This window comes from Enoplosus armatus, chromosome 3 (assembly GCF_043641665.1).
Source record: "Enoplosus armatus isolate fEnoArm2 chromosome 3, fEnoArm2.hap1, whole genome shotgun sequence".
NCBI classification, from domain to species: Eukaryota; Metazoa; Chordata; class Actinopteri; order Centrarchiformes; family Enoplosidae; genus Enoplosus; species Enoplosus armatus.
In genome coordinates, this window is record NC_092182.1 from 23653930 (window position 1) to 23676506 (window position 22577).

Below are 22577 nucleotides of genomic sequence, written 5' to 3' on the forward strand. Positions count from 1 at the left end.
AAACATTTTTTTCTCCCCCAAAAACAGAGCTTTCCCAAAACGGCCTCCAGAGTGTGTAAATCTTAAAATGGCGACTTCGTGTTTGAGTGTGTACGGGGAGAACTGTGGTTTTCAAAGACAAAGATGTAAACTGCCCACTGAGGGTCGGGGCTGTCCAGCAGTAAACTTAAGGAGAAATTTCTTTTGTCTCAAACCTTATTTGTGATCGTTCTTAATAATGTCTGTACAGCCAAACACACTGCAGAGCTGCTGTCATTAACCAATATTTATATTTAGGATTTTGTCAGACAAAAAATATGTAGATAAGAACAATTATATTGAGAATTTGGCAAAACACTTTTTAGGCGACCACAGAGAGCAGGAAGACACTGATCAGAGGTTGAACCTGTCGTCACTCGGAGTAGAGTTATAGAGTGTTGTAGTAAACTTTCATTAAAGGTGCTCTGTATTTCAAATATAACAAGTAATAACCAAATGTATTCATCACATCAAATGTTATCACATCTAATGTTAAGGTTTGCACGAGTGAGGAAAACTATGTTTGTTGAAACATGTAACCTGACAGTTATTAAATTCTTAAGAAATATGGCCTGGAAAGACAGATAACATGAGGCTGTAAATAGCCAGAAATAACGACGTCATAAATTGGAGATAAGAGATAAGGGTGTCAGCTGTGTAGGCTGTAAATTCAAAATAATCAGGCCACCGATACACGGGTCAGCAATATCTCTGCCTAAGTTGGAAAGCACCCAAAGAATCCCCAACATATTGGAATCAGAGACATGCCTGGACACGCCTGGGCAGGGGGCTGGACCATCCCAAATTTGGGAGCACCTTTAATGAAAGAGTCATAGTTGACTGTGTGGAAAAGAAGTCGTCCAGGTGTTTCACTTTCCGCAATAACCTGGAAACTCTAATGTGGACGCAAGTCATTTTCACATGAATACAGACGTAGTCTTAATCATTGACACCTTGGGATGCAGCAACATCCAACAGGGCAGTGACGCGAGCCGACAGTCAAACAAACCCCCGGTTTAACCAAATTAGCTAAACCACTTTATTTCAGGGCAGGACTGTTTTATAAATAATAATAATAATATAATAATTATTTATTATATAAATATGTATATGCCCATCTAAAATACAATATCAATGAGGGCCTTAAGGTCTAGTTTTTGTTAATATTGTGACCAGCAGGTTGTAAAAAAAGAACATTTTCTTGTTAAGGCTCCCCCCCCCCAGAAACAACAGAACTGTGTTTATTGCTCAATGGGGGATTTGGTGCTGAGAACAGGAGTTAAGGAAAAGGATTATTTCATGTGTTGATTGGCCCGAGCACAGGGGGAGGAAACAGAAGAATGAAGTGATTGACTGTTTTACTGGCTGACTGTTTTCTCTGTGTTGTTGTCTCCAGACGGCCTGCAGGTGTCGGATGGGCTTTCAGGGATCGGGGAGGTTCTGTTACCCTGTCAACCCCTGCAGAAATGTATGTCTGTGTGTCATTTTGCTGAATCTCATCTGCTTTATTCTGTCCTCTTACAATATACTGACACTTGCTTTCAAGGGAAAACAAGGGAAACTGATTATTTCATCCCATTGGCAGAGCTGGCTGCTGGCATAGACAGTAAAGGCAAATGGTAGGGACACCAGGTATTGTAGGGGCGCAGCACGGCCAGGGAAAGAAGTAGATAAATAGATACTTAAAACAAATACAACCAATGTGAGTAATGTGGCAGTCCACACAGATTCCAAGTTTGCACAGAATGATGGACTGTAGTGGTCATCAACGCTTTTGAACTGATCTTTTTTTTCCCCAAAATAAATACTGTGGTGGCAGCCACTACAGTGAGCTCTCCATGTTTGTGGCCTATTATCTCCTGCCATATTGTTGCCATATTTGGCAAACGTAAATTGCTGCCAATTTCATTAATTTGCTAATAACATGTATATTTATATATGGTCAACACACTAATAACGGAAAAAGAAAGTTGTAATACAAGATGTCAGTAGTCAGACACATTATTGATGATTTTATCAAAAATTTAAATGTGTGTAGGATTGTTAATACCTGTCCTGTATCAGCAATTAAATGTACTTTTTGTGTGTGGGTGTGTGTGTGTGTGTGTGTGTGTGTGTGCAGAACAATGGCGGCTGCAGTAAGCATGCTCGCTGTGAGTACAAGGGTCTGGGTCAAAGGAACTGCACCTGCCTCAGAAGCTACGTGGGGGATGGCTTCAATTGCCGGGGAAGCACCAACAATGTGAGTCACATGACCTCTGACCTCCCCCTGACCTCTGACATCCCACTGCCACACCTCTCCCCCCTCACAGGAAGTTGTGTTGTCTTTCTGTCTTACAGGAGCTGTTCCGACGTCCAGAGAACACCTACTTCCGTCGAATGTTATCTGTGAGTCGCTGTCAAACATATTGAAATCCACACAGTAAATAAAAGAAATAATAATTCAAAAATGATTTGATGCTGCTTCGTGAAAATTTAGGTGCTTTGTTGAAAATTGAGGCGTGACCCAAAACATGATTGCAAGACACAACAGCTGGTCAATCAGAGCTGCTGCTGCTCTGTGGGCTGGACTTCACTGCTTATACATGATTAAATTAACGCCATCATGAAATGTAATGATTAAAGTCCAACTGAAATTAAAAAAGAAAAGAAATCTGGTTAAAATGATCAAGAAAACTGAATTGAATTTATTTTTATTTTTATTTGTTTCGTGTTCTCCACTGGGTGTGAATGTTCAGTACTGCGATATCTGTGTGGTCGTTATATCACTTCAGTTCCAACAGACGCTGGCGACATTTTGCAGCAAAATCTTTGGTGAACTTTGACCTTGTGTCATGGCAATCAGAAAATGCCGTCTAGTTTTGGTGAAATGATACTAATGAAATACCTGAACAATCTCCATAACATTGAGCTGGAGAGTCCAAATCAGAAGAAGCTATCATTATTATTTAACCTCCTTAGCCCCATGAGTAGTCACTACTTCAACCAGCTTCAAGCACCAAATATTCCATAAAAACATGTGGATAAATTTCCCAGTGCCACTTTTGTTGGGTGTGACCGGGCCTCAATACTGCTCCTACCAGAACTCTTATTGATGTCCCAGTGTTTCAAGTAATGAATATGTGGTGATGAATTCCACTGTGCTACTCTGAAAGATGAAAGAGATGACAGCTAACGCTAGCAACACCCCCTCCTTTCTATAATGCCTAACAAACACAGCACTGAGTGTACAGGAGCTGCTGATGACTGAGCAGGTGTTTCAATAACACAAATCAAAAGAAACATCTAGTGGGAGTCTGTGCTAACTTTAGCAAGCTAGGCTAACTAGCTTCCACTTTCCAAGTGGAATATAAACTTAGAGGAAAAATATATTTTTTTGTATTGTCATAGTTGTGTTCATTCGGACTGTGGGTCGTACTAACTTGTTGAGATTCCTACATAATCAGAATCAGAAATATTTTATTGATCCCCGGGGGGGAAATTATTCAAAGAAATTGACCCTGACGTGATTTGAACACGCAACCTTCTGATCTGGAGTCAGACGCGCTACCGTTGCGCCACAGAGTCTGTACTGCACAAATTTCAAATGCTTGTTTCTGAGTCTGACCAAGAGTAAACAGAAATTGTTGCTGTAAACTTTTTATTACTGCAGATGAAGAAGTCGGCTGGTTAGCCAGCTTTTCTTGGGTATGAAAAGCGTGTTTCAGGGGCTGCCCTTTTTTTAATCCATGGGTCTAATTTTCCTAATCTGCTTCAGATGAGATGAAAAACAGGAATGTGCAAAAGGGACCTTTTTTTAGATCCCAGTTTAGTTCCTGAGATTAGTTTCTCTGGTTCCGTAGTTCTTGGAACTTTTTGTTCGAAAAGGAGCTTAAGTTGAACTTGTTTCGTGATACAGGCCCCTGATCCACCATCACATAAATTCACATTGTTCTCTTTGTGTTTCTCAGATGTCCAGCTTGCGTGGTCTTCATGGTGACGGACCGTTCACTGTTTTCGTCCCGGCAGAGGAAAGCAACAACGCCTCCGCTGTGTGTACAACATCTGCTGTTTGTATATTGTCTAATGTAACAATAATGATATTAACTATCTTTAAGATGTAGTGTCTTCCCTGAAATAAACTGTACTGTTATTTACAAGCTGAATCACAATATTAATCATATAATAAGTCAAATTTTGTATGTGAGTCATAAATCTGGAATATGGTTGATGGTGCATGATATATATATATATATATATCACTGACTGGTGTGTGTGTGTGTGTGTGTGTGTGTGTGTGTGTGTGTGTGTGTAGTTCGAGGAATGGAACCGGTTTGGTCACCTTGGTGACCTGGTTCGTTACCACATCGTTTCCTGTGAGACTTTGACCTTGAGCGACCTCAAAACCACCAAGCTCGCTGTCTCAATCTCGGGACACACACTGCACTTCAGCCTGCAGCAGGTAACACACACACACACCCACACACACACACACACACACACACACACATTATGATGTTGCCTTTTCAAAGACTAACTGAACAAACAGATGTTGGACTTAATAATACAGAATAATGATCATCAACTCAATGGAACAAAAGCAGATATAGATTTCTAAACAAGGTTTTACTGTGTAAATGGTAAATGGTCTCACTTATATAGCTTTTCAACCTTAATGGTTCCTGAAGCGCTTTACAGATCAGGTCACATTCACCCATTCACATACCGATGGCGACCGAGCTGCCATGCAAGGTGCTGGCCTACATTGGGAGCAACTTAGGGTTCAGTGTCTTGCTCACTTGGACGTGACGGGGGGAGCCAGGGCTCGAACCCCCAACCCGCTCTACTCATTCGTTTGTGGAGGACATCAGCTGTAAGCTTCAATACAAGGCCCAGTCATACCTGCATTTAAAATGGTGAATCTGTGCAAATCTTTTCCATCAACTTCAACTTTGATGAACTTGGAAACTCAAATCCAGTGCTGAACTTTTAGGGGATGGCTATCATATCCTAGTAGCTGTGTTGCACCACCCACTTTTATTTAACCTCCTCTGCTGCAGCGTAAACTACTCCACAGAGGAGACAGGACAGGACTTGATGGTACAAATATGTCTGTCCACCTCCTTGAGCAAGACAGTGAACCCCAAAACCCCCAAAAAAACCTTTGAAGTAAATGATGAGCATTATTAGTCAACTGGACATCGTATTATAAATAGTGACGAATACACAGAAACGCACTGTGTTACTGTGTGGTTGATACATTTCACTTGTTTCACTCACTTTTCATTGGAGAACTGCTAAAATATGATCCTCTTATCAATGTAACCTGTCGCTTATACAGAGATCCTGTTCTTTACAGTTTGCGATTAGCAGATGGATTTAATAGTAATTTAGCTATTGAATTTATGCTAAAATCAGCCATAGTCTGGTTGTTTAGTTCACACCAGAGTTCGATTGACAACTCTCACACCAGCGTAAACAAACCGAAACATCCATGATAAGAATCCACTGCAAGTGCACAAAATGACTGTCGAGAGGGACGAGGAAGCTTGAGTTAAGCTGAAAATCCCCCCTCTCTCTCCAGCTGTCTCTGTCTTCACCTGTCTCACATTTCTCTCACCTGGTCTGTGTTTCCACCTGTCTGCCTCTCTCTCTCTCTCTCTGCCTGCAGGGTTCAGTCTGGGTCAACAACAGATCGAGGATCGTGATGAGCGATTACACCACAGCTAACGGAGTGATTCACCACATCGACACGCTGTTGACGCCCTACAAGCTGCAGGACAAACCAATCCTCCAGTCAAACACGGTGCGCTGATTGAAGTGAATAAATTACTGATGATCGATAAGAAGTGACAGACAGGCAGCGTGACGTCTCTCGCTCTCTCTGTTTAGATGAACTTCACCTCAGCTGCTGTGTTTTATGGCTACAGCCGCTTCTACAAACTCGTGGAGGTAAAACAAAAATCAAAAACATGCTGCACCTCCTAGTTTGATTTCTCCTTTCTCCTCCTTCACCCTCTTCCACCACCTCTTCTCCTCCTTCATGTATCCCTCAAACACATCTACACATCCTCTTCTTATACCTGCTCCTCTTCTTCCTTCACTTCCTTCTATCACTGCCTACTACTTCCCAGATGCCATCTCCTGCTTCTACTACACTCTTCACCTTTTTTATATCAGATAACACAAGGAAACACAACAGCAAAAAAAGGCAACAATACTAACACAAACCAGCGGAAATATTGAGAGGACACAGGCTACAGGGGGTTAAAAAAGTCAATGCATTATAAATAAAAGGTATACAAGTGAAATAAAGGTGGTGGCACATTGTGTTACACATAGTTGTTCCTATTGGACTGTGTTACATGCACAGATGGAAGACGTACTCAGATGCTTTAATGTACTTAACTATAGCTATGCTGTATTTTATTTACTATACTTTATTTTATGCCAGTTCTGCACTGGCAAACTGGCATTTGTGGAGCACTGAATTTATTTTCTCGCCAGTGCCGGTTTTGTATCTTGGTGACTCGCCGTGCACCCCACTGGGAGGAGAGGCGTGTTAGAAAGAGTGCCATTGCTGGCAACCAGTTACTGCCAAATTCACATAAAAAGTTGCGTTTTAATGGACATATTGGTATGTGTGAAATACATGAGCTACATACGTGAAAGGTGTTTTGCGATTTTTGAGAGCTCTCTGTGTGTGTGCGCCTCCACCACACAAATTGTGGCTTTTGTGTTCTTTGTAATGTTTATGGACCGATGTCGGTGCTCAAATGTGGAGATAAACCTGACGTTCAAAAGTTAAGGGGATCACCAAATTGATCACCATTCATCCTGGAGGTGGAGATGAATGATACATTTCATGGCAATCATCCAATAGCTGTCGAGACCAAAGTGGTGGAACAAGCGACAGTGGCATCCCTAAAGTCCTGCCGCTAGCATGGCTAAAGTATGTTTTGATCTAGAGAGATTTTTCCATTCATTTTAATATAGTAGAGTTAGGTTTATATAATTATAATAATAATTAGAAATATATATCAGATCAAACTTGATATTAGTATATCAGCAGATTCTCTATATTAAAGGAGTGGGATTAGGGCACAGAAAAAAGCACTATTGCTGCAACTTTTACTACTAGTGCGAGTACTGACAGTAATCTGTACTGTTTGTGCAGGATGCAGGGTTACTCCCAGTGCTCCAGATGTCCATCCACCAGCCGTTCACCATGTTCTGGCCCACAGACGAGGCCCTCAACTCCCTGCCAGCTGAAAGACAACGCTGGCTCTTCAGCCCCGACCACCAAGCCCAACTGGCTGCTACTGTGAAAGCTCACATCATACGCAACGCCAAGGTAGGAGGAGGAAGAGGAGGAGGAGGAGAATCGCTAAAGGATGAAAAGTTCATTACAGCTCAGAAAGCAATGATAAAAAAAAATCACCTGTGTAATGCCACAACTAACTGATTTAGCGACTAATCGTTTCTGCTCCACACCTGTGATCAGTGTTGGTGCGCATTATATATTATTTTGAAAAGCAGAGTTTCTGTTTGTCAAGATTGTCTTCAGTTCAAAGACAGTGTGCTTCAGAGTCACAGGTTATTTTTTATAGGAACTAGGATTCTGTTTTAATTCATTTTCAGTTGAGAAATGAATGTTTTTGTTGGTTTATAGTCGTCTCAAATACAAGGTCTTGTTGTTTAGTTGTTTGAGGTTTCACCTTAACCACTCAGTTATCATCATAAACTGATGTAGATGTATATAGTTGTAATAAACATCCACAGAATTTAAAAATGGAAAACTCATGTTTGCCTATGTGACAAGTTATCCTCTGCCAATACTAGTCCACCTCCCCCTCCTGACCACCCTACATCTGTGTGTCACTCTGCATTGTTTAACTCCCGGGCTGAGAGTGATTCCCACTCTGCCCACACTGAAAATATAAAGTTTGTCCTGGGGGGTGGTTGCAGAGGAAAGGTCACAGGGTCATCAAAGTCATAAGGAAATATCCTAACATGAACATGAATATCCAAAACTGTGGAGTTGTCCTTCTTCAAAAGGAGGAGGTGGATGTAGGAGCAGGAGGAGGGAGGGTCTGTCTGACTGTAGCTGTAGCTCTAGAAACAGATCAATATGATTTTCGTTGTGTGTGTGTGTGTGTGTGTGTGTGTGTGTGTAGGTGATGAGTGTCAGTCAACCGAATAAATACTCGAAGTTCCGCAACATGCACGGGTCCACCATCAAGTACAGCTGTGAAAAGACCATGGTGGTAAGAAAACACAGACACACATAAAACAAACAGGTAGTCATGTTGCCTTCTGAACCTGGCAGCTCGCTGTTGCTATAGTAACTGGTGTTGTCTCATGTAACCATGGTGATGTTGGAGGGAACACTGTTTCATACTAACAGCAGCAACATCCTGGATACCAACCATCAACGGTCTCTGTCGAACCTGAAAAATGATCCGTTGGTCTGTTTCATGTTCACACTGACTGTTTATCAATGAACCAACAGCTGTGAACGTGAAGTGATTTGGACCGACGGGTAACTCATTGATTGGTGACATCATCCTGCTTCATCAGCGCTACGTGGACCAACAAAGGAAAATCTAATTCTGGTGACTGACAGCAGGTCATGCAGAACTTTACTGAACCTGATGCGTTTCTTTATTTCCTCTGGTGTCACAAAGAGCTCATACTGTTATACATTATGAGCATTATTAGTCCTCCTATAAACTACTTTAAAATGAAATATTTTTACTCTGGGGCACCACCTTCATTCAAAGGAAAATAAATAAGCTATATGAGTCATTAAATTGATCAGCCTCACAAGAAGGAAGTGGAATTATTTTCAATACATTGATCTCTGTCTTCTGCTTCAAAGAAAACACACAGACAACTTGAGGACATTTATTTATAGCTAAATGTCTAATTACTGAATAAATGAAGGATTAATAAGATGTAACGGTAACTGTTATATGATAAAGAAAACTTCTTCAGCTAGGCTTGAGTAGCTCCGTTGGCCAGATGAAAACTTCAAAAAGGAAAATACTATATAACCGCAATGCTTTGTGGTACAAAAATATAAAAGTCAAAAAGAAATAATTCTTCAGTTTAACACTGAGGCAGTCAGAAGTTTGCTTGGAAAAAGGTTAAATTGTACGTGGACTTTAGCAGAGGAACAAAAGAACTAAGATAAACTAAAACAATGTAGTTCGAGCTCAAGTTGAGGACCAGCCTGAAGGGAGGAGGTCAGTCAGGCTCTTTTTTGCACCTTAACTTCTATTCCTTTGTTTGACACTTCTACCTAAACTGGCGGCTCATGCTTTCTGCACTTCACTCCAGTGAATTTAATTGAAGTTTTACGCGCCACAAGTCAACGTGATTAAAGACATGAGATGGCTTTGTGATTATATAAATCATTCAGAAGCACGTGGTTTAGCAGCAAAACATCATTCAATCAGTTACCTAATATTCCTAACAATTTAATGACCAAAACATACATTTTAATACCGCTAATAGGTGAACAGAAAGTTAACACTACATAGTTTGATCACACAATATAAGCTACAATTTTACACACTCGTAATCGCATCCTTAGTGTTACATTTATTATCTTTGATCACCAGACTGCAGTGTGATCACATGGTAAACAATGTATTAAATCTGTAAATGAATAATTCGTCAGATATCGCAGTTGGACTATTCTTCAGTAGAACATGTGCTAAGTAATGTTAGCTAGCTTACTGACTGATTGGATAACTCATTTACATTAATTCAGACTTGGCTAACAGAAAGAGAACAACAGTGTTACTTCCTCAGGAATGCATTTTTACATTTATGGCAGGCCTGGTGGACGTCTTATCTCAGACCAGATCAGAAGTGAAGAGGAAAGAGAGAGGGGGGAGTGTGTGTGTGTGTGTGTGTGTGTGTGTGTGTGTAAGACAGAGACAGGATGAAGAGAAGATGGATGTGTTCAGTCTCTCCTCTTTCACTTGACCAGCTAAAACAATCAAAAGAGCCATTTTATTGTCTTCACATCTTGCTGTTACTTTGTTATCTTGACAAGACGTTTATTTCTCCGGGGCGGGGGGAAGTCCTCGCGTCTTGTCTGGCAATTGTCTGACTGGCTCTGTTACTATTGAGAAGTTAGGGTTAGGTTAGTTTCAGAAAAAGCTTTATTGGAATTCCTCAAAGTGAAGAATCAGTTCTGCAGGATGTCTGTGAACACCTGTACACACCTTTTGTCTGAACTGCTTTTCACTTTCTCATGCATCAGGGAAAATTCTCACTCTCAGGTGATGACGTGCCTCCATGGTTAACAAATGAGCTTACAGAAATGTACACAGCAAACATATAGATCGCTTTCTTCACATTCTATTTTATTCTGTGACTGTGGTGAACTGTTTTTAAAAGTTATTGATTTTGTGTGTGTGTGTGTGTGTGTTCAGGGGGCAGTATTGCTTAATGATAACGCAGCCAGGGTGGTGGAGCGCTACCTGACCTTCAAAGAGGGCTTGGCCTATGGCATTGACCAGTTGCTGGAGCCACCTGGCCTCGGAGCGCACTGCGACAGCCTGGAGAACAGATCCACTTCCGTTAGTAATGCTAATACTGTGACTGCTTTAATACTCACAATACAAATGTTTATACTTGCACTAGGATAGTCTGATGAGATCAGGACATTTTTGGACTGTTTTTTCTTTTAGTCCTGCCGGCACGATCACAAGACTAGTGAGACTGCTTATGGTATTAGATCTGCCACACTAACTGCTCATTGTAAAGGCCTGGTCACACCAGCTTCATGGTGAAATCAATTCACTTTCTGATCGGTGGATTTGCTCGCAGGAGCAAAGAAATCTTAGTAAAAATTCGACCAAGAGCATCCTTTCTCCACTGCACTGACCTTTGGGGACAGAAAGAGCCAGAGCTTTTTAGCTTTCATTGAACCTTCGTAAACCCTCTCCTTTGGAGTATAAAGTGAGCCACACAAGAGGACTGTTTTACAGACAGGTATGAGACTGGAGTCAATGGTATAAATGTGTGAATAAACTGTGAACTTAAGTTTGTTAAATGACAGTGAGAGAGCTTTTTCCCCTTCAGTAACTCTTTATTAAATTAAATGATGTACAATCCTGAGAACAAAATGCCAGGTGAATAAATAACCCAGTACAGACACCTAGTATGTCTGTAGAGAAAGAAGCCTAGGGAGCTATATTTATAGCATTTTAGCTCGCCAGCTACAGTAAATTACCAACCAACCCTGCATGTAGTCCCTATATCACCAAACTTCTTAAACTTAATATTTCATTAAGACACATGGATGAATTTCCCTGTGCCACGTTCTGATGTGACCAGGTCTTAATACAGCTACTACCATAAATACTGTTACTAGTGCCACTGTTTCAAGTATGACTCCACTACTGCAATACCGATACCACACTGCTGTAGTTGTTAAATTGATCTCAGACTTCGTCCTCGTATAGCTGGACTGAAGCTTTCTGTCTTAAAATGTCTCAGGGACGCTGTGGACATTGCCTCAACCCTCCATCCTGCCCCTTCAGACACCAAGACACGGTGAGATCTGTCTGTCTGCTAAAAAATCAATCAATCAACATTAGTAGCTTGAGCAATACATAAACTGTGTAGAGATAAACGTCATTCCTGCCTTCTTCCAGGGAAAGAAGGAGAGTTGTACGAACCTTCGCTCCAGGCACGGGGGTGGCTTCCCACATTGGTATACTGACCTGGACCTTCATCATTTCAGCCCGACTGGCTGTAAGAGAGTTTGTCAATTTCCTTCCTGGGTCCAAAAGTGCTGCGAAAACCACTACGGCCGAGACTGTCAAGGTAAGGAAGGACGGCATATGAGGAAGATACTCTTGTATTCAAACCTTCAGCTGGAGAAAATCTTATGTCCCTCGAGAGGCTCCAGTGTTCATTCTTAGAGCTGTGCCATTTGTGGAGCTACAGATGTAAAGATTGTCCTGAGGGTGGCGCTAGAGGACAGGTCATTGGGCCAATTCAAATCTAGTTTTCATCCTCTGGAGGGCAGGAATCAAATCAGGACATTTCATGGCAATCTGCACATTAGATTTAGATACTTCTCGAGGGAATTTTGTCTGAAGACACCAGAACCAATCAAAATCATCCTCTGGGGCTGATATAATAGAAATCTGGCCAGCAGATATTCTCCTTTGGACCAAAGTGCTGTTGTAATTTTTGCTGCTTGGTTATTACCTGACTTGTTGAATTTTGAATTTTGTGTTCGTTATGAACATCTTCCCCCTAGTGTAATTTTGTTGGACTTTTTCATGGCGGACATTTTGACCTGTTATAGCAGAAATACATATGACACAAAAGTGTCTCAGGAATGCATGCTCTGTTCAAGTTGTTCCGTACGTCTGTTTTTGACAGAGCAAAATATCAGCCATGAGAAAAAGCACACGTGTCCTCTTTGTTACCAGGAGGAGCCCTCCTTGTCCTCACTGTGCTTTATGACTCCACCCCTTCCCTGTGTTGTTTAGTTTGTTCAGGTGGCGTGGAGGCCCCTTGCAGCAACCATGGTAAATGTGACGATGGTTTACGCGGTTCAGGACGATGTATGTGCCACGAGGGCTTCAAAGGAAAAGCCTGCGAACTGTGTTTCACCGGCCGCTACGGCCCCAACTGCACAGGTAGACCAAAAAAACACACAGCCATATTTGCTTTCAACCCAAAATACAGTGTGTTTGAACCCAAACTAGAAGAGGGAAATACCAGAATAACGTTATGTGATTCTCTGTGGACAGTTTTCACAGCAAAAAGATCAAACATCTCGCTCTTTATTAAGAGCAAAGACCAATGTTCAAAATACTCACGTAGCGGCATTGCTTTCACTGGTTGAAATGACAAATATCAGTGGCAGCAGATTGTATCGCCAGTAAACACATATTTACATAAATGGAGTTACATCCAGGTAACTCCTGTTTCGCCTTGCTTCATTATTGAACATGAAACTACTGCTGTACAGCCGTAGTGGGAGGCGATCATGTTGAGCAGAAGGAGAAAAGGAGTAGATTACCTTTCTTCAACTTGTTTCACGTTGTATTCACTATCAACATCTCCACCAGCATCTGAAAGTTGTTGGGGAAAACACCGAGCCGACCAATCACAGTTCTTCTTGTCTCCATGTGGTGTCTACGTTTGAGGAAGAAACATATTTGCCCCCCCCAAAAAAAAAAAAATCTGAAGTCAGCAGACAGTCTCACCCCCATCAGCTCTCCAGCAGTCTGTCGCCATAGCAACACTCCACACTCACCATCACACAGCTGGGTGTGCTTCCAGCTCAGGACAAACCTGCCAGCTGTCTTCACTCAGAGTCACCCGGCAGACCCGGTTAAAAATATTAAACAGCTGCTGATCGTCTTCTGCTTAGGTTTCAAAGTTTTCTTTTAATGATCTCCTCAATGTTCATCAATGTCATCCTTGCAATGCAGAAGGAGCCAGTCAGAGGTGTGAATCAGAGCTGTAGCGAATTCAAAACCCGTTGCCATGGTTACTGAATTAATCCCAAAGTGATCCAGAATCAGAAAAGTGAACTGATGTAAACTGAGTGTTTCATGTTTCCACAAAATGTAATCTTCAGCTTCAGCTCGCCATTAGCGGCGCACACGACTTTGAATTTGAAGCTCTGTGATTGGATGTTTGTTACCAAAGTGCACCACCTCCTCCATGTGTGTCCACAGGCTTGTACCTTTGACTTTTACAGAAATGTTCTGTACAGATGATTCAACATAGTTTCATGTTTATCCATGTGTCCATGTAGCGTTTTTCTCTGGCAGCGCGCCGTGGAGCGCTGGGAAGAGGTGAAGAAGCGTGAGAGAAAAAAGCGCTGCGTGTGGGTTTTGTTTCTATGACAACAATGCGTTAACGCTACGTTAACAGAGGGTTGACTACACAGCTAACAATAAGCTTACAACACAAAGGGGAATTAAAGCACAACACTCACCAGCAACATTCAGTGTCTGGCCGATCGGCTCCCACAAATGGGTTTTTCTGTTTCTGTCTGACATATCATGAAGCTCAGGACGGCCAGAACAAGCTTCTCCTCCACTGTTTTCTCCATCTAATAGGAAGCGCAAAATGTTCAACTTGAAACGCTCAAAGCAGCCGCACAAAAAAGTCGGAAAGAAAAAAGCAGCTGTGCGCAGCACTTTTTCTCTAGGCGGCTGCATGCTGCTACATGCGCTCTGACCTTATTAAGAACTCTCAGAAAAAAACACTAAATGGACACAAGCCCTAACATTGTCTATGGAGAAAATTAACCAGACTGTTACTGCAGGAACCCTGAAATAAATAACTCCATCTTCACAACTCTATTGTTAGATTATTTTAAATTATCAGGGAGGTGGACTTGTGTTTTTTCTCTCTCTTAGTCTGCAGCTGTGGGAAGCAGGGAAGGTGTGATGAGGGTGTTGAAGGTTCTGGACAGTGTTTCTGTAACCCGGGCTGGGCGGGTGATCACTGCCAGAACGAAATAGGTGAGTGTCCCTCCTGAATACAATTAATACAAGTCCAGGATATATAAAGGATAAGTCTGGTGATATTTTTCAACTAGTATTTCTGGATCAGTGGCACCACAATGTTGTTTTTATAAAGCACTTCACATTTTGGCTTTAGGGGCAAACCTTTTTATTTGTTAGTTTAAAAACTGTTGAAGCAGTGGTGAGAGACTGTTTTGCAAGCTTTCATCTCTTACTTTTCTTACAGTTCAGCTTCTAGTACTTTTACCTCGACTGAAATTTCATCTCATTAGTGATGAACATTCAACTGACTTGTTAACTGCTTTCATTTCCAACTCTTCAATTGACACTTCAACTCCTTCAGTACGTTCTTACGTGTACTGTCCTTAAGACATTCTTGAAGTTCCAGTGCACTTTTAAAATGTTGCCTTTTCTAGATTTGTTTTTTGATATTCTTTACTGTTTTCAACACTTAATTGTGAAGTTCTTGACATGTGCACTCATTAACTACAAGCAGCCGTAAAAAATGGGACGGCATTTCAACTACAGGTGGCATCACAGCAACATGTCACATTTTTAAACCTGTAACTCTGTGGCCTGAATTCACCTATGTAGAGAGCACTAATGCTCCCTGACAGGATTGAGGTATCATCAACCAATCAGCTTGATTTTATGTGTGTATTTTGACAGATTAAAAACATCTCTTTCAAATTAATTTAGAGGATCGTGCAGCCTCGTGGACATTTCTGCTCTCTCAGGGCTTTCTAGTTGTTACTTTTCATACAGACATGTTGCTTAAATTAACTCCTGAATTTATTTTACAGATTTTAATCCCTGTTTACCTTTTTAACTTCCTTCTTCGATGAATCATCCCTCCGTCTGTCTGTCCAGGCTCGATCCCAGAGGAGTGCCGGCAGTGCCACGCTCAGGCCGACTGTGTGCCAGGTGTTGGTTGTCAGTGTAAATCTGGGTTTCAGGGGAACGGCACCTTCTGCAGTCCAGAGCCACGTGAGTATCCTGCAGCCTTTTGTCTGCATGATCACAGTGAGTTAAAGTAGGAACATGAACAGATATATCAAACTAACCAGAGAATGGTGATGTGTCATATAATAAAAATAATAGTAAATGTACTTTTAAAAAAGTAGTAATATTAAAGTAGTAGTAGTATTAAAGAGTATAAAACTCTGACCTTCAAAGCTTGATAACAATGAAAACACAAAAATGTTTGGCTGACGTCCTGCTGCAGGATGTTAGGTCACTCTGACTCTGCTGTGGCTCAAACAAACTACTTCAGACTGTTTCCTCAAAAACATGAGAGTTAAACTGTAGGAAATGCAGCTTCAATTCAAGGGGACAAAAGGTATCCTGGTATCTTCCCTATGATGCTCATGTCAGGTCTGGAGTGCAGCCAGCTTCATTTCCTGCTTGTTTTGGGCTTCAGTAGTGAAACACATGATGTGGGGGTGTGAGGTAAAGTGACTGTGACCAATGACCATGTTGTTGTCAATAACGCACATCTGGTTTCCCCCAATTTTGCACATACAATGCTGATTATGAGTTGGAACAATTATTTTTGTTTTGAAGGCATCTGCGCTTCTTTAAGTCCACACATGACATTTGAATTTGAATTGTAGTTTATGTCAAACATGATACCTTTAACCTTTTAAAATAGTCCAGCCCTCCTGTGACCTGTAACAGTCCATTGTGTTTCATCTTCCTCACATTAAATCGTGGGAGGTTCTTTTGTTTTTACATAACAGCTCCATGAAACAACAGCTCTCACAGGAAGTCTGCTAACAGAAATTAGCCACCGGACATCTCTAATGCTCTCTGACCTATATTTGTACCTTTTATTATCAGTTAAGTTTTTATATTTGATTAACCCCCCATCATGTTTAAAATCATTAATTTTATTTTGCTAGTTAAATCACACCAGTCTATCTGTAGATTCTGGTGTTCTGTAATAAAATTTCCATATATTAATTTGTAATAAGGGCCATGTCTTGCTTTGCCTCTTCTTTTTCGCCACATGGAGCGATCTCCTACCCAGAGAGCATTTCTAAAGATGGCAGCAAATACATTTTTTTAATCTACTACCAAGCTCGACTGCTCCTAGCCCCCCCATGTTGTTTGCTTTCATACATTAAGTCTCTTTTGGTAACATCCCTGGTTGTGCCCCAAATGAAGTTGACTCACTGTTTGTTTCGTTTGATTATCATTTTGTTGGCTTTCCACACCCGGTAATGATGCAGCTGGTCAGGACACGCTCAATGTGATGAGGGTGGGGGAGGGGAGGCTCGCTTACTTCAGGTGTCTGTATGATTTGTTATTGTCCCGGAATTGGGAACTCTACAAAAGGCTACACGTCAAACACCCCTCAAAGTGGAAAGTTACCACTTCAACCTCATAGCCGTTTCATTTCAAATCCAATGTGATAGAGTTCAGAGACAAGACAATAAAAATATATCAAACACTATGTTTTCCTCAGTTTTTTATCCCCTTTTCTGAGTAATATGTCTCAACAAATTACAAAATTTAAAGAAATGGCTTGCAAAACATTCAGTTAAAAATGTGTGAAATCTGAGTCATGCGTATTGATATTGGAAGTCCCATATTGCTATATGCTCTCATCATACGGCATAGCCATGAGAGGGATATGTAAATGTGAAGATGACACACATTCACAGATCAGATACTGTTATTTGTTCTGACATGAATCCACCGGGCGAGCAGATCTGATGACAGTTTTATTAAACGCTCTGCAGCTCCAGACCTCTGCACCGAGTATAACGGTGGCTGTCACCAGAACGCAGACTGTAACCAGACGGGGCTGCTCGTCAACTGCACCTGTCACAGTGGTTACCAGGGAGACGGCTACTCCTGCGAGCCCATCAACAGGTGGGCGTGGCCCGTCATTTTCTCTGTTTCGCTTCTTCGATTTTATATGACTGTGAGACGTTCACAGTTAGAGATGTGACACCGGGCTGCTGTTTTTCTGCCTGTTTGTAATCCAGGTGTGTTGAAGAGCAGAATGGAGGCTGCAGTGACTTTGCCACCTGCAAGTTCACTGGTCCAGTGAGTAAAAACCTTTGTTTATCTTTTTTCTTTAAAAGCTTCGTTTTTCACTGTGTTCATCTGTGTTTTGAGGACAAACAAAAAGAAATTGTTCTACAAACAAAACAGTAAAAGTACTCCACGTTTATTTATTACAAGCAAGAGCTGCTAGGATCAACACAAATATCAGCTCTACCATGTTTTTTTTTTTAATGATGAAATAAATTCGCCTGTAGAAAGCGCCCCTCCCTGGTGACAGTGCAGCAAACTGAACAAACAAACACACTGCATTCCTGTCCCAACTACTAAACAGCCTAAACAGGTTTCTTGTTATGTTTTATATGACATAATATCTTAAATACACATAAAAAATAACCAATGCTGGTTGGACGGAGGGGAGAAACAGGATGACTGACCAACTGCATCTAAATACATAACCTGACTTCCTGCTTCAACCTGATCACTCAGTAATCTGGTTCCTCCAGAACGAGCGTGAGTGCGAGTGCCTGCCGGGGTACCTGGGAAATGGAGTCCAGTGTCTGGAGAAGGTTGTGCCCCCTGATGACCGATGCCTGGAAGACAACGGAGGCTGCGACCCCGTGGCCACCTGCAAGGACCTGCATTACCATGGTAATATCTATAACGACTTATTTACCATGGTAACAGATTCCAAATGAGTTTTGCTACCATGGTAACACTTCCATAATGATTTCTGTTAGCATGGTAACACATCCAAAATGCCTTTTATTACTGTGGTAACAGAGGTTACAACATATGTACTCGTTAAGGCTCAGAGCTCGTTAAGGCTCAGTAATCTGAAGTTGAGCTAAAGGTAATACGGTTATTGTGGTTCAGCCAACACAGCTGGAGTGTTCCACCTGCGCTCTCCAGAGGGGAAGTACAAGATGAACTTCAGTCAGGCCGACGCCGCCTGCAAGGCCGAGGACGCCACGCTTGCCAGCTTTAAACAGCTGGGAGACGCTCAGCAGGTAAACACACCTACAGAAGAGGTTTCCATAGAGACACCACACAGGTCAATACACCTCACTCATACATGAACATTGAGCGGATGAAGACCATTGTTTTTAGTAGAGAATGCAGCGTAGAGATTTCCTCCTGTTTCAGTAACTAAAAACTACAGTGTACAACAGTTCATCGAAACCATTAACCCATTAATGCGTGAGTATCGGTCTTCTTATTCACTGTCGAAAAAGAAAGCAAAAAAGTATATTTCCACATATGTTGAACTATGAAGCCAGTCACTGTATTTACGGTCTTTCATTTACTGTGAGAGTCATTATCACGGCGAGCAGAGGGTTTGCAGTGGAGATGTCTTTGTCACTGAAAATGAGAGAATAACAGAGCTTTTTTTCAACTTGTTTATTGTTGTCTTCACTATCAACAATCTCCACCAGCATCAGAAACGTGTAGGAGAAACACAAACAGCCAGTCAGAGTTTCTAGTCCCCACATGGAGCTGCTGTTGCCCCAAAGTGTAGTTACATGTTTGAGAAGGTGCCCTTCAGCTGCGGCTTAACCTCAGAGCCTACGCATGTAGGTTAATGCTTAATGCAGAATAAATCGAGCTTTACTTTTAGTAGTTTTTGAGATATCCTGTTAAATAGCAAACTAATAGGACGTAAAACTGAACCTCTTTGTGTCTCCAACCACATTGTAACAACCTCTTCCAGTTAATAAATGAAGTATTCATCTTTCGCCTGTCCCGATCACAGCAGCGCATGCTGGGACTTGAGATCAATCATTTATCCTGCTGTCGTCCTTCCTCTCTGGTCCTGACAGCTGGGGATGCATCTGTGCGTGGCCGGCTGGATGGAGGGGGGGAAGGTGGGATACCCAACCCGCTTTCCCTCAGTCAGGTGTGGCGACAACCACGTGGGCCTGGTCATCTACAAAGAACCTGTGGACCAGAGCAGCAAGTACGACGCCTACTGCTACAGGCTCAAAGGTACTACGGCAGCACAGTCTCTGTGTTCAGACAGAGGCAGGTCCACCCTGCTGACTGATCTGTGGAAACACAGATTTTAGTTTATTTGTGAGGCTCTCTGTGGATTCAGTTTTACAGGCTTTTGTGTTGGCTTTATTATCCAGGGCTGCAACTAAAGATTATTTTCATTATTTATTCTATAACTTATTCTTTCAACTAATGGGTTAATTGTTTTGTCTTTAATATGTCAGAAAATGGTTAAAATTGAAAATATTCAGATTATAATGATATTCAGTTCGGTTTATTGAAAATATTGTAATATATTCATAAGATCCAACATTTTGTCAAGGATATAGTCCTGGACTTATTTTCGTCAGTGTTCGTGTTGATTAAGAAATATTAGAAAATAAAAACTAAAAACTGAAAACAAAATTTAATCAGAATTAAATCATGGAACAAAGACATTTGTGAAAATTCTCACGGCTGAGAAGTTGAAACCACAGAATGTGTTTTGGCTTCATAAATTACTTAAATTATTAACCCATCGACAAACTGTTGACTAAGTTTCTGTCCATTGGCTAATTGACTAGTTGTCAAATTGTTTCAGCACCAATCTAATAATTTAAATGACGCAGCCCCCTGTGCTCAATATACTTAAACAACAGATCAATAATTTTTGTGAAGCAGTGAGTCTAGTATCAACCACAGTTTATTCCACTATAGTACGAATTCTCCAGAATATTAAAGTCTGATGGATTTAGAGTTGTTCACTACACAACTGCAAAACACAACAATACAATCCTGATTTCTGATAAAATCTACCGAAAGACAAATAAAAGGACAGAGTTGAGACACAACATCAGACCTAAAAACTCACTTTAGAAGGACACACACATGACGCTGTACAAAAAAACAAACAACAAAACTGCTACTGGTCACCAACAAACATCTCTAACAACCCCAATGAACTAAAAGTATTCCTAGTTATGTTAATGTGTGTGTGTGTGCAGATGTTTCGTGTGTGTGTCCCGCTGGTTACATTGGAAACGGAGACTTCTGTAACGGCGTCCTGACCAACGTCCTTGCAACGTACAGTAACTTCTCCAAATTTTACAAGGTGAGTGTGACAGTTGGACCATTTAGTTGCAAAATTATATTTGTATTCTAATTTTGTTATAACTTGCGTCAGTGTTTTCAGTCATTCATATGAGTAATAATAACATGTGTGGAGTACAGTGTTGTGCTTGCATTAGCTGTTCAGCTTTTTCATTCATATTTCACCATCAGCGACTCAGCTTATTACTACATAAGCAACAGTCAAGATTAAAGTTTGGAAAACAAGACTTCTTGTCTACAGCTATGCTAGTGGCTCCGTGAGCTAAATGCTAGTGTGAGCAGGCTAACATGCTCAGAATGACAATGCTAACATGTTGATGTTTAGCAGGTATAATGTTTACCATGTTCACCATGTTAGTTTAGCGTGTTAGCATGCTAAAATTTGCACCCAATAGTTGTTGAGACGTTTCACTCAAAGCCATGAAAACCTCATGGGGATCACCAAAGTCATTAGGATTCATCCTCTGGGCACCATGAATATTTGCACCAAATTTCATGGCATCCAATTTCAGTCTGGACCAAAGTGGACAGAACAACGGATATTCCCATCTTGAGCCACGCTGAAAATATTGTACATCACTGTCAAACTGCTTCATCAGGATTCTGTGGGTGTATTTGATTGACAGTGGCCTGGAAACATAAGCAAACAACCCACAACAGCAATCACATTTAGATTAAATTCTTACTAATTCCTGATGTGCTCAAAAGTATGTGACACCACCTTTTTCCAACTGAGCCCCGCCTACTTCAAATAAGAGAAGAGAGCGGAGAAAACAAACAGAAATCTGTGATGTAAAATAACCAAAACTGTTAAAATTGTGCCGCCAGTCGCTCACAGAAAGAAGCCTCCTCTGGGTTCCTTTGCGGAGGGTGTCTTTATTTGAGACTTCCATTGTGGGACATTTTCAAATTGTAGACACAGAGACTTTAACAACCTAATTTATTAAACATTATTAAATGATTTTACTTGTATTATGAAAAGTAGATAATTATAAGCTTCTTATCTGGAGACATCAATCGTTATGTTCTGTGATCAGGACTTTAATGTCTCCTTATTTTGGCATAAAGAGCTTCCTGGGTCTGATCCAGGTGCATTTCATCATGGACTCATTTCCTCTCCGTCCTCAGACAAAGAGACATCTCAGAACTAAACAGAGAGGTACAGTTTGTCTCCTCAGTGTTACTTCAAACCGGATCAGAATTCAGTTTAGTCTCGTACAACAAAACCAGCACAGTACAACACAACCAGTTTTTAACATAAAAACATAAAACTAAAACTGTACAAAGCACAGGATATAATACAAGAACTACAAACAATATATACATTAGTAAAATAATGAATAAGTATGTATTTATATTAAAATATAATAGTCCATAAAAAGACAGCAGGTATTTTCAAACAAACAGGTCTACACACTCTAATACACCTGAATCTCTCTGGATCAGCTCTTTAAAGCTCTGCATAAGTAAATGTGATGTGTTTGTGTGGACAGTTTTAGGATTTTACAAAATAAAAGCATGCATCACAGAATGATTGGGTGGATATTAAGTCTTGACTCTCTCTCTCTCTCTGTGTCTGTAGTTGTTGTTGGACTATAGCGGCTCGTCCTCTAAGGGCAGACAGCTCGTGGAATTTCTGTCTCACAGGAAGTCTGAGGTCACGCTGTTTGTTCCTCATAACGCCGGCTTCGCCCAAAACCAGGTGATGTACTGACCCTCTAATGTAAGCCTGCTTCAAATAAAGGCCTGGTACCCTTTGCAGTTGAGGTACTATTTTGTTTTACACAACTTAAAAAAGTGAGTATATTAATACATACATTCACTTTTCTATGATACATTTTAACTAACTGTTAGTTAATGTAACTGTATGTACATTTGACAGTTTATTAATAAATATATTAGACTGACTACATAGTTTTATGAAAGCATGTGTCAGTGCGTTATGCTTGGATTTTCAAGAAATGC

General features: G+C 41.0%; 1 protein-coding gene and 1 non-coding gene across 2 annotated transcripts in view; one reads left to right on the plus strand and one right to left on the minus strand.

The window, feature by feature from the left end:
- The window catches only part of stab1 (stabilin 1), a 64664-nt gene that overhangs the window by 35181 nt on the left and 6906 nt on the right, over positions 1-22577 (plus strand). Inside the window, exons 44-65 of the mRNA XM_070901897.1 lie at positions 1415-1486; positions 2141-2260; positions 2359-2406; positions 3969-4049; positions 4313-4459; positions 5669-5803; positions 5890-5949; positions 7175-7351; positions 8175-8264; positions 10446-10592; positions 11515-11571; positions 11673-11844; positions 12522-12671; positions 14412-14516; positions 15390-15506; positions 17264-17396; positions 17513-17573; positions 18038-18182; positions 18408-18541; positions 19352-19517; positions 20507-20613; positions 22195-22314. Of these exons, the coding sequence (XP_070757998.1) occupies positions 1415-1486; positions 2141-2260; positions 2359-2406; positions 3969-4049; positions 4313-4459; positions 5669-5803; positions 5890-5949; positions 7175-7351; positions 8175-8264; positions 10446-10592; positions 11515-11571; positions 11673-11844; positions 12522-12671; positions 14412-14516; positions 15390-15506; positions 17264-17396; positions 17513-17573; positions 18038-18182; positions 18408-18541; positions 19352-19517; positions 20507-20613; positions 22195-22314 (2544 nt within the window). The remainder of the gene's footprint in view (positions 1-1414; positions 1487-2140; positions 2261-2358; positions 2407-3968; positions 4050-4312; positions 4460-5668; positions 5804-5889; positions 5950-7174; positions 7352-8174; positions 8265-10445; positions 10593-11514; positions 11572-11672; positions 11845-12521; positions 12672-14411; positions 14517-15389; positions 15507-17263; positions 17397-17512; positions 17574-18037; positions 18183-18407; positions 18542-19351; positions 19518-20506; positions 20614-22194; positions 22315-22577) is intronic.
- trnaw-cca (transfer RNA tryptophan (anticodon CCA)) lies at positions 3514-3585 on the minus strand. Its single transcript has one exon. It is a non-coding gene; the product is annotated as a tRNA-Trp (tRNA).